This window comes from Corvus kubaryi, unplaced genomic scaffold (genome assembly GCF_017639235.1).
Source record: "Corvus kubaryi isolate FWS band 111438036 unplaced genomic scaffold, C.kubaryi_AGA036_p1.0 66, whole genome shotgun sequence".
NCBI lineage: Eukaryota > Metazoa > Chordata > Aves > Passeriformes > Corvidae > Corvus > Corvus kubaryi.
Window position 1 is genome coordinate 30,895,555 of NW_024582054.1, and position 13,023 is coordinate 30,908,577.

At 40.5% G+C, this 13,023-nt stretch overlaps 1 protein-coding gene across 3 annotated transcripts in view; it reads right to left on the bottom strand.

The window, feature by feature from the left end:
• The window catches only part of MNAT1 (MNAT1 component of CDK activating kinase), a 119,213-nt gene that overhangs the window by 24,968 nt on the left and 81,222 nt on the right, over positions 1–13,023 (bottom strand). For all 3 annotated transcript variants that reach the window (XR_006019340.1, XM_042047666.1, XM_042047665.1), the window contains exon 7: positions 9,982–10,103. Coding sequence is in view for 2 of the 3 variants with exons in the window: in XM_042047666.1 (XP_041903600.1) it covers positions 9,982–10,103 (122 nt within the window). In the remaining variant the exon portion in view is untranslated. The remainder of the gene's footprint in view (positions 1–9,981; positions 10,104–13,023) is intronic.

Consider the following 13,023-nt stretch of genomic DNA (forward strand, 5'->3'; position numbering starts at 1 on the left):
TACCTTTTCATTTATTTATTAATTAAAAAAAAAAAAATTTAAAATACAGACGAAACACAACCACTTCCAGGACAACGGTAACCAAGCATGTAGCAAGTGTATTACACCAACCTCCATAATAAATCCAACCTGCTAATATTTTCAACACTGTATTTGTTCTGGCACATTTTTGCATTACTCCAACACTATTTTAAACAAATCCTTTCACTGAAGAAAATGTCAATGTATCAAAACTATTTTTTAAACTAATGAGTTTCCTTTTTTGCAAAGCAATTACTTTAAGTACTGAAAGGGTTTCCATGACACCCTCCACTTTCAACTGACAAATATCAGCAACAGTTGGATTTAAAACAAACAAACTGAAACTCCCAAATCAGCAGCGTTTGACTCAAGGAAAAACATTAAATGTTTTCAAGCAGAAGCATTGAAAAACTTATTCTTACTGAAAGAAAAAAGTATGTACACACACCTGCTTTTCTATCAATCTAAGCAGGAAACCATTTCACTGCTGCATCATAAGTAGAAGAAAAGTGCTTATTAAAACATTAATCACAGTCCATTATATTCTGACTCCATACCAGAAGTTCCCATTACATCACTGAAAATATCTATTAACCAAAACCTGATTCTGACAAGTTACAGAAGTGTAGTGTTTAGGATTTAGTAATGTAAAAGTCAGTTTTAGAAGAACAGTTACACAATTGATTTTGCAGTGGCAAGCAACTATAATTAATTGGTTTTGTGACATTTATTACTGCAGTGGGGTTGATTTAACTGGTGTTTCTACTGTAAAATTATTAAAAAATTATTTCAAACTTCATCTACTTTTATTAAACACATTTATTGTGAAGGTATTTAATACCCGGGGCTGGCTAAACAATTTTAAAACGTGCTGGATATACCAGTACATGTAAAACTGTATTGTCTTGTGTAAATATGGGTCTTGTTTAGAACCACGTCTCACAGGAAATTATGCCAAATGAAAACCATCTCCCCTTCTCCTCTCCCACTGAAAAGGATTTATGTTTTTACATTTAATACCAGTTAAAGAAACAAAAATATGGTGGCGTTACCTTCAAGCCTGAGCAATAGCTCAACTGTGAAGTCCCATTATGTTCAAACCTCTGCTTTGTTATTAGAAACACAGCCTAACTCAAATGCTTCAATTTGGAAGAGGGAGAAATGAACAACTCAATTCTTTCTGGAAGTCTGGCACTACATGTCTTGTTTACCTAGAACAGTTTTCAACTGACTACTAGCAAGGCTTTAAAACCGAAGCCATGAAATTGGTTCCTAAGTGTGTGTACATAATCTCCAGCCAACCATTTTAACTGTGGGTACTTCCCTCAAATCCCTGTAAGCAGCACCACTAACACCAAAAAAAAAAAAAAAAAAAAAAAAAGCTATAATGCATGACAGGAAACACATATTGTGTTTTTTACCTCCTTGACCCAACATAGATGAGTCTCTAACTACAAAAGGCACCTGAGATAATAACCTTTAACCTGTCCTTGGACATCTTCCAATTTCAAAGATCCAAAGAGCTTCAGTCAAGGTACTTTTAGGGTCCCCCCTTCATATCCAAGGACTTCTTTCCATGCAGCAGCTCTGGTCTCAGTTACCCCTAAAATCTCTGCTGCTCCACCAGGTGTGATGGCCATCTGGGACAGATGCACACACTGCTAGAACGGAAGGAGCCAGAAGCTCCAATTCTTTTATGGGTGTGGAAGACTTGGATGGGGTTTTTTTGTTTGCTGGTTTGATTCTTTTTAAGGAAACTGGGAAAAATAAGCAAGGGAACACACATGTGATGGGATACCATTAACTCTTAAGAAAAGTTCTCCGGTTCCACTTTTCCCTCCAGTGCGATCTAATCTAAGGGACCACAAGGTCAATATCAAAATATGAAAACAGACTACCAGCCCAACCCTTAAAAATCTTGTCATCCATCACTATCAGGAGTGAGAGCAGTTACATACACAGGATGAAATTTATCAGTGGAATTACTGACTTTGGCAAGTGACACGCTCCTGCAGGAAGAGATCCCTCACTCCTACCACTAAGCACTCTTTGGAGAAGCTTTAAACATTATAGACTCCTTCAACAAAGCCGTCTGAAGGGGGTTAAAGAATCACAAACTACAGCTTCAAAAGCTGCAGAAAGCTTCAAGAAAGACACCCCCCCTGTGCTTCCCTCTGCCATTTAAGGAAACTCAGAACTTACCTTTTCAGCCATTTGATACCTGAACAAAGTTTTCATTCAGAAGGCTGCTTTACAAGTGTATTTATCAGCGTCAGAGTCAAGATGATGCACCATTTCTGGCTTTATTTTCCTATTTAGGAGTCAATTTTGCTGGCTGTCTCTGGCTAAATATTTTCATTTTACATACCCCCCCCTTCTTAAAACAACAGTGTTGAAGGGCTCCGAAAGCCTCTCTCTCCTCCTTTCCACACTTCCTTTTGAAATTTTTATTGCAACAAATTTTTGCAAATGCTTCAGAAGACAAATTCAAAGAGGGTGCTCATCATCCTTCTACTTCAACTACATCTGAGACCAAATAGTTTAAGATTAGTGCATCCAAATAGACCCTTCAGGAGAACATGCCAGGGTTTTCTTAGATTGCTCCAGAGCAAGTCCTTGTCGTGCCCTCTCTCCTGAGCACAGAGCAGGGGTGATGCCCAGATGTTGATGAAGAGGAGGATGAAGAAGAGCTCAGCAATGGGCTTCCATGAGCTCCCCCACTCTCTACCACACAGACTTTGCCCCCCATGACTAAGGTGTTCCTGCCTCTGTACTCTAACACTGGGTTTAAAGAAAGCATTTGGGGGCTCTGTCCCAGGAAGAACTACAAAAGCTGGAGGACACTGAGGCCCTGCTGTTGTTGAAATGAGAGATAATCAGGACAGATCTCTTCTGCATGTACAAAATGTATTGTTTTTCTTGTGGCGACCACATAATTCCCAGTGCAATTATCCATCTGGCTGAGGAGCCAGAGAAGTACTCAAAAAGAGCAACCTGATGGAGTGCAGGAGAAACAAGGAAGGAAAAATGTAGAGAAAAAAGAAAACAACTCAGCACAAAAACCACTGATCTCAAATTTACCACAGAATTTCAGAGATGCAACAGAAGTCCTAAAGTTAACTTCTACCAAAATACAGCAGCTAAGGAGGAAAGTCTGTGGACATAAAAAGTCACAAGAGAACAAGACATCAATAGCAGTATCAATGCAAGGGATGGGGGGAAGGATGGAAGCAAAGAAGGGCTTTCAATAACAGATAAAAACTGTCACAGACAATCAGGTCTTTTTAGGTGGCTGGTAGTAACAAGGCTTTGATTTGCTGAGACACAGAGAGCACAGAAAATAGGGCATTTGGCCCACACAATTGCTGGATGCCTCCTGACACATTATAATACATCAGCAGACAGCTTTGCCTTACACCTTTCAGCTGCCCACTTAGCAGCACTGCCTCCACACCTGCAGTGACAACTCAGGGTTTGCCTCCTACAAATTCTCAATAATAAAGCCAATATTACCATCCTGATTTTCCAAAGTAATTTTAAATATTTACTGCTTGATCCCACAGCACAGTTTGCAGACAAATCTCCGTTCCATTAAGGCTCTGAAATTCTTTTTCTTCTTCATACTGTAAGTATTTTAATAAATGTATGATTTAGTATTCAACAAGCCCACACTACAGAAAGAGTATTCTGGAATAAATGGTATAATTACATTTCCTACAGCGACCTTGTAATCTCCCGAGTATTTATTCTAGACTAAACAGCCTTACTCAGCTGCCCTGTGTCTGATTGTCGATGAAAGAAGCTTGTTTGACAACTGCTTCGAGCAGAAACATATTTTTTCCATGATTGCATGAAAAAGTAAAAAAACATTACCAGACCGGTATTCTGAGCACAGAGACTCGTGTTAGATTGATGAGTTAATTTGGAAGCCAAACGCCAACAAAAACAACCACCATGGACATTCTGCTGTCATGGCCAGCTTTTGAGGTTCATTTAGTGGTACACACACAGCTACAGCCAGCTTTACATATAAGAAACTGCATGGTATATGCAGGCTTCCTTCTTTGTTTCTTTATATATTTTCCATATTCTCTGCTTTTATAACCCTCCCGAGACCTTTTACAGTTACAGAACCCACACTATACCCACAGGTGGGCGGGCAGGAAGCAAATCTCTCCATTTCATAAGCAGTCCACTTTTAATATATTCAATTGCTAATGACCTTGACAGAAGAGCTCCATGCAAAACACCATATTCTACGGGGTGTCGTTTGAAATATTCATAGACTTTTCTGCCAGAAAGCTGATTTCTTAAACAGTAAGATTTCAGACTTACTGAAGGCTGCACTCCTTGATTTCCATTCAGCTGGAAAAACTGGTGCTAATCTACCTCCCCTATATTAAATTTGCATCCTTCCAAAATCCTAAAATGAAGCCTGTAGGATTTCTGTGGAACGCTAAAGCAATACCAGACAGTTTCTATATCAAACCAGATTAAGATGGTTTACAGGCAGTTCTGTTGCCTTGTTCTCTCCTGTCTTGAAAGAGACGGCACATTTGGCCATATTCACTATTCCAAAAAAGGGTACCCACACAGTACTTGTTGTACTTTTTTTGCCATTCACAGGTTTTTATCCAATTATTCCTGATAAAATGAACAAAAAATAAAAGGCTGTATGGAAATGTAGCTGAGTCTTTAAAGCAATAATCACTCCTTACCTGCCAATTCTCATTCATTAGGTACCCAATGCAAAATGTTTTGCAGCAGACAGAAATCTATCTGCTGAGGATCAGGCCTTGCAACAGGAGACTGGGAAATTCAGACCATATGCCTTGGTAGCCAAGAGAATTCCTGCAAGGAGTGTAGCCCTCTATGTGCCCTCCAAAGAAAGACAAGCTTTCCTTGATCTTACTCAATCTTTTGACTCTGACTACTGAGCTTATTGAGAGACTAGATTCCATTAAAAGGAGCAGAATGAATTCAGTGTCCAAAACCAATGGGCCAAAGCAGATCAAATCAGCCCTTCGTTTGTGGCTTTTCTCCTTTTCCAAGATTCAAGAAATATCTGCATACCCCAGTGACAGAGCAGATGTGAAAAATCACCTGCTATGACTTTTAAAGCCCAGCAGTCCTGTCACCCATTCAAAATCAATTCTCAGTTATTTCACTGTCTTGAACCCTACACAGACACTGACAGGGTTCTAGCAGAAGCTAATCCAGCCAAGGACCAGCTCAGCTATGCTGTAAGAATAGTTTGGAGACTATCCTGACTTATGCCTCACTTTAAAAAAAAAAAATCACAATGACTGACAGCAAAGAAGTTACACGAATCATTTCTAGATTGAGTGCCAGAACTCTACATGTGTTTCAAATTACACTACAACACTGTACAACAAAGAAATATGCAGAAATTTTCCACTTGAAGTGAAGGTTAAAAATTAAACACTAACAAAGCTCTAACAGATATGAAACCCAACCTCATCTTAATGTGAAATTTAAAATGCCTGAGCTGTCCTACACTAGGAAAAAAGGAATGAATCAATCCAGTTGTTCACAAGAAAAAGCACAGTGGGCTAAAACATGTTCATTGTATGTACAGATTTTCACAGCACTCCCACTCTGCTTCAGTACTTACCCCCTCAACTCTTAAAATCGCATTCTGTTTAGATTTAACTTCTAATTTCTCAAATTATATTACCTATCTTCATTAGATTAGTGTTCACCATTGAAATTCATTTTCTGCATCTTACTTAAACAAAACACTGACTGGGGTGATCCTAACAAAGTGGTTATACCTGAAAACAAGTTGCTAGATCAATGGGAAGTCACATTTTTCACTAAAGAAAAAAGGAGGAAACCTGATTTTTTATATACACATATATATATTAGGCTTGGATCTCTCCAAAGCTAAGTAGCCAAACACTATTTTATTTTAAGCAGTCCAGGCTTGTTGGTCCAGGTCTGTTGCAAATAGAAGTTTTTAACCTGACTTGTAAATTACTTCAATTTTATGAGAATGGTGAGGATATGACTGGCACTGCTGAGTATGATCCACTTTGGATTACAGGAGACTGTTTCTAAACTTTGAGTCATGAAGTTCACATATCTTTACCCAAAATGTAATCACATAAGCAGATTTTCAATTTATAGTCAGTTTTTAAGTGGCTTGTATATGGCTCTTCACAGCTGTAAAACTTGGTGGCTGCTGTGTGGCTGCTCCTGTTAGACAGACAGACTTACAATTACTGCCAAGAAAGTCTACATTTTTCAGGACCTCCAAAAAAACATCATTTGGGTCCTCAGGGGTTTTTTGTTGCTGTTTTCTTTTTCTTTAGAATCAAAACTATGTATCAAACATATATTTTTAAAGCAACACACCACTTTCCATCCCCATCCAGGGTTATTCTTTTGCTACTTGGCACGTCAGTTTGTTATATTTTTCATTTCTTTTGTTTTCCAGTAAGAAAAATGCAGACCTCCAACCACATAAATTCAGCATGCTCAGCAAAAACATCAGAAAGAAAAAAAAATAAAATAAAGAGAGACAGGCCTTTTTTGCCCATCTAAGAAAAGTAATGGCAGCAAGTGCCCAAGCACCCGGGTGCTCCTTGCATTCCCTTGCAGCCAAACACCTCTGCTCCCCAAAATGCAATTCAACAGATTTGCACCACTTTGAACCAAAAGGTGACACTTCCCACTTCAGTTAAACTATACCAAACTAATAGTTTGTGGTGACAGCAGAAGTGCCAGTAGAGCCCTTGATAAGACAGAGATCTCTCTCTCCAAACATATCAATAAGTTGCCCTCAACTCTGTGCAGAAACATTTCTGAACGCATGTCCCTGAACACTTCAGTAATTCAGAGCAGTGACAAAGTCACACAGACCCAGGGCTGTTCATCATCGTGGAGGGACAGGCAGCTGCAGAAGCTGCCCCCAGGATGGGCACGTTCCAGTGATCCAAGACCCCACTTTCCTCCAAGGGCAGCACCACATGTTTGGGAGATGCTCTCACACATCCTCTCCCCTTTTCCAAGTCACGTTTCCATCTGACAGCTGAGACAAGCATGAGCAGGTCCTCGAGTTTGAACAACCAAAGTGACCTTTATGGGGGGCTGAAGGACACAAACCCCTACACATTACACCAATCATTTGTGTTGGGGGGGAAAAAAAAACCCTAAATCTTCATTATTCTCAGATTTCCAATACCCTAACAAAAAAGTGCATAAGGATTGTTAATGCTTTTCTGCAGTACTTAAGAAAAAAAAAAAGAAAATTTACAGCCCCGGGGGAAATTGAAAACAAATTTGTAAGAACAATTTGAACATAAATATCCTTTTTTTCCAAAATATACAAACTCCACACAGAAGAGCAGTGGAAAAATGCAAAATCAAGTTTATGGTCTGCTCATGAAGTGTTTTGAAAAGCCTAATAAGCAAATAATACAAGTCATCTTAAAAAGCTTTTTTTTAAAATTATAAAAGATTCCTTACAAATGTTCTACACAATCCCTTAAGGATTTACCCTTTTTCTTGCTCTTTGCTAAAACCTTCTTGCCACCTGTGTCCTTCATTACATCAATTCACCAAGAAAAAGAAAAAAGTTCTGAAACCTAAAGCAAGTCTTGCAGAAGATAAGAGGTTAAGGAATATTTAAAAAACCATGTACTGAGTGTTTTGAAGATATAAAACTGTATTTTTTTAAAAAAGTCAATAAATTATGCTACCTGAAATGAATTCAAAATCACCAGGTTGACAGTGTCTTCGCAATAATTCTCAGATAACAGCCTGTACATTTGAGGGAACTATTTAGCAGCAATAAATATCCAGACTGCAAAGTTATTAACAGGAAAATGAAAAGAGGGAAAACCCAAAATTTGAAAAACTGAAATAATTAAATACATTTAGAATCGTACAATGGTTTGGGTTGGAAGGGACTTTAAGGACCATCCAGTTCCAACCCCCCTGCTATGGGTAGGGATGCCACCCACTAGGCCAGGTGGCTCAAAACCCTGTCCAGCCTGGCCTTTTATAAGCACAAATGAATAGGAAACTAAAAATCTTTAGCTGGAGAGGTTTACATTGTGCCCAGCTCTTCTGCCTCACCCAGGCAGCTGTATGCAGCTGCCTGAAAAGCCCCAAAGCAGGGACAGAGGCACATTAGTTAAGCATTCATCATCAACAGGAAATGCGCATGAGTTCATATAAACACAGAAACACAAATATATAAACCAACAGCCCTGCACGGCTTAAGGTATTTCAGACACCCCATGGAATAGGGTTAGAGCTGTACTGGCTGGGAACCCACAGCAATGATGTATTTGTTTTGGAATGGCAAACAGCCTCAGGACTCAGAACTCTTCTGGTGGGCACCACCAACCCACCCACCCATGAGCCTCCCCTTGCTGCCGCAGCCACCCCGCACCCCTCAACTCCTTCATCACCTCCACAGCCAAGCCCAACAAGCCTGGTTGCTCCTGTTCACAGGAGGAAAATGACACATTTAAAAGTGTCTCCAAGAAAAGACTGTGGCATTGTTTGCAAACCCTCCTCTGAACACCCTCCCACATGGACACTGCAATGCAACTGCAGAATTTAAAGGATTTTGTTCCACGAAGCGTTGGACTGCCTCAGAACCGGTGCCATTAAATGCAATGGACATAGATGACAGCATTCCTGACAGATTTGTACACCAGCATTCATGGGGCACAGGCAAAGGGAATCATCCCTGCACAAGTCATCTTTTTCTTGTTTGTGATGAGGCTGAGGGGGCCTCCAAGCTCCCCTCACACTGGAGGTCCCTGACAGCTGTGCTCCATCCAAACAGGTGGCAAAGGCTGAACCAGGCTCTGTCCAAGTTTAAGCTGCTAATTAATACTTGGTTGCAGAAGCTTGATACCAGATAATAAAAAATACAGGCATCAGGAGAACACAGAAACAGTAAAAATGGAGACAGCCTCAATTCCAGACAGCCTTCAGTTTTCTGAAGCACCGTTAGGTTGCTTATTTACCTTACTTAGTCTATCTACCTCTGTCATTTCCTGGATGAGACACAACTTCTCCCATGCCAGTGAACTAGATGGGATTCCTGTTTGGATTTCAGTGGTCTCTGAAACTGCACACTAAATTGCCTCAACTTTGTTCAGTACTTTGTGGCTTCAGTTTTCCCAGATTGCACAGCCAAACATAAACTGTTATTTTTTAAACTCTTTCTTGCCTTGCCAGCCTGCACATTCATTCTGCCATGCAGTCTTCCAGGCACTGGAAGTGCTGATGACCTTGAGAGTCGGGCCATGATGAGCTGGGTGACACTACCCCAGTAGCTACACATTTTCAGGTGCCATTTAAGCCATGAACACGTCTCTAGAGAGGAAACACATCTCTTTTGGACTTCCTAACCTCCTTTACCCATGCACAGAAGGTTCCCAAACTCCCTTCCAAACATGGCTGCACACCACGATGCTGCCAAGCTGCTGGACCAGCCCTGCATTATATTTTTTGACAAAGTTAAGCTCTGTGCTTCATTTCTCACAAACACAGTTTGACTGTAGACAGCAGTCGACAAGTAAATCTACCCTTTTCCATGGCAAACAGCCCAACTTTAATATTTTTACTGGCTTACAGCTGGGTAAATTAAGCCCCAGATTTTTATTTATTTATTTTTTAATACCGTGCAACTGAAAATGAACAGCTACTTCACTACGACTGCCAAGGACAACCTTAAAAACACTAATGCAATCCAGTCCAGCTCTAAATAGATCTATAAAGGCAAGAGGACCAAAAATTTCAGCTTATCCACCTAAACAAAATGTTGGTTGGGCAGGAAGTCTAATATTTTGTAAAGATCCTTAAAAAAAAAAAAAAAAAAGGAAGAAAAAAAAAAGATCCCTGGCAATCTGAAGATGGTAACAATCCCAGCTATAATGCCATGAAATGGGAATTAAAATGTGCTGATTTACTTACCCCAGCCTTCCCAGCATTTCAGGCTCTGGAACTTGTGGTCCATATGTCTCCACTTGCAGAGGCTGATATTCATACAAAGTTTCCTCTAACTTTTGAATGGGAGCTAATGAAATATGCTGACCCTGTTGAAAAGCAAAAAAAAACAAAGTTAAATTTCTACATACTGGGTCAAGGTTTTATTTTTACTTTTTTTTTATATGCAATATAAGAACAAGCATTAACTTGGTCCAGACAAACACCATCCCATTAAGAACATACTGTTCGCTGTATCGCTCCATGATTTACATTTTTTTACTGGGACCTACAAATTGGAAGTGATGTTTCATGAGCTATAATTGTTTGGACAAGAAGGAAGGGGGGAAGATTTGTTCAGGGCAAGTTTACCATTAGCAAGTACAGCTGCTTCCAGTGTCACTAGCAAAATTATTATTAGGCACAAATTTCATTTATCTGAAGTACTACCAAACAAATGTTTCTGAGCAACCCTACTTGATTCTGTAATCAAAGATTTCCTGAAAGCCCTAATTAGAAAGGGAAGCCACTTTCCTTTCTCTCCACAGGCTTTGTAAGCTCCCATACATAATGGCTCTCAAGACAGACTTTTACAGAGCAATACAATTAATTCATTCAGCAAATTCCCATTTGTTTCATAATTAAAAATATAGAAACACACAAACATTAAGTTTTCATTCCAGATAGGACTTTTGCAAGCCCTTCAGACCACCGAGAAATAGTGAGACATTTCCATACCCTTCCTCTCCAAGTCCCTATCACTCAGAGCTCTCACAAAGTAGGAGACTTGTGGCTGGGAAGGAGGGGGTCAGGAGGATCTGAGATAGAGCCAAAGTTAACAGATGTTGCTGCGTGACATTCTACACTGATTTGTTGATCTTTCACACAGTTTCAATTTTCTACTGTATTCTATGGTGCTCACAAAAATTAGCAGCAGCAGCAAAAAGATGGAGCATCGTGAGCTGCCCCAAAACAGCCTGGCTTTCCCTGTAGAAATTGAGCTTCCCATCTGCAGAATGCAGGAATTTAGCAAAGTAGTAGTATTGTTTTTGTAGACATTTTGTCTGAAACAGGAGATGGGAAGCTTTCCACGGTGTAATGCTGTGTATAACCCTGGCTCCCACTGGTGATCACTTACTGAGCTGAGCTTCCCTGGGGCCACTCATGTGAGCATCTACTCCCTCAAGTGGAAAATGCAGGCTCCTAATGTGGGACACTGGGTTAAAATTAACTAAAGAGGGGAATGAAAAGGTCTGTAGAAGGAGAAAGCTGCTAATTAAATTTGTGGTTGAAGACAGTGACCTTTCTGAATTTGGAGAAGAGATATTTTTGTTTAGGGAGTTGCAGAAAATAGCTAAGAAAACTGAAGACGTAAGTCCTTGAGAAGTGCAATCGTGGATCTAAGCCGATCTCTATGGAAATATCAGCGGCTCAAGTTTTCCATTGAAACAGCCCTGTGCATGTGATGAAGACAGAGAGTTTTAAGCTTTTTCTGCACTGCCTAGGAGACTGGAGAGGCTGCTGCTAACACTGGTATGGGGACAGTGTCCTGGAGATGAGATGTGAAGGAAGTTCTCCAGTCAGCGATGCACCACTCCAACTCTCATGGTCAGCACTTTCATTTATGTGCTACCAACTATTGCTGCAACATTAAAAGAAGGTTACCACACATTTTAAAAAAGTAGGAAAAGAAAGGTTAAAAATTCAGCTTTAATCCCACTTCATGATATTTTAGGACATAAATGCAGGGGGTTCTATTCTCCTAGAAGTTGTCAATTTAAAACCTATTCAAGTTTATTAAAATATAATACTTTGTAACTATATTTATGTGGGCCTCTTACACCAATTGCAAAACGTTAATGCTTAAATAAGACTCTTAGATTTGAATTTTTAGCAACATCTTTGTCTCTAACCAAACCAAATGGAAAATCATACCAACATTTTACATGTGTACAACCTCATCTGGGGAGTGAAGAGTCTCACTCTTTCCAAACCCAAATTTTGTTCCAGCCATAGAAAAGAAATTTCAGTTTTGGGCAAAGATCAAAACCACGGTAAATATTTTGGGAAGTAAATTCTGTGTGGAAAAAGGGAGAATCTCAGATTCCAGGCACCCCATTCCTTGAGGACGCCACCAGAACAGCTGCTCACTGTCAGCAGAGTTGCCACTGGTGCCTTCCTGACACTTTGCTAACAAGAGTAACTTCTGCCAGCATTGGCCAAGAGACATGGGAAGGCTCCCAACACATGGACTGGGCTCATCACTGGCCTCCTTCCCCACCATCATTTATGGGGCTACAAATGTCCACCTCTGGGAGCTCCTGGGAGGATGGGATGAAAATGTTTCATTTTTCTTCCCCTCTTTGTGGGGTTCCCAAGGAGCCTGAGGTCACAGGGGATCATGATGGTCATTATCTCTCAGATGACCGAGCAGTAACTGTAAGGGAGCTGCCCATGAATGGTGGGAAGGCTGAGTGCTCTGCACACGAGGGGTAGGGGGGGCACAGGGGTCATGAGGAAGGACCTCTCTGTGAGGTGTGGAATTGCACCACCAACTCACTGTGGTGGCCTGGAGAGCAGCAGAAAATTGGAAGAGGAGCTGCATTATAGAAACCATCCACCCTTGAGCTGGTCTGACCTCATGTCCAGCACAGGCCAGGACATTTTGTGTTCATGTATGAAGCCCAAGAAGAGGCAGTTCAGCCAAAACACCTTCTTTTGAAAGCCATCCAATCTAGACTTACAGATTCAGATCATAAAGGTCCAGGCACACCCCTAGGTAAATTGTTGCAATTGTTAATTATCTGCACCACTAAATACTGGCAACTCATTTCTGGTTCATCAGATTGACTGTCTCCTATGTTTTTCTCACCTCCCTCACGGGTCAAGGTGCAAGTATTAGGAACCAGGATGTACTTCTGCATGGCAAAACAACTGCACTGGTCTGTGTGCAGCCAGCAGATCTGCACCTCAAGGAGATTATGCAGCTGGATGAGACAGCTCATTTGGTTTTGTTTCCCAAAATCACAA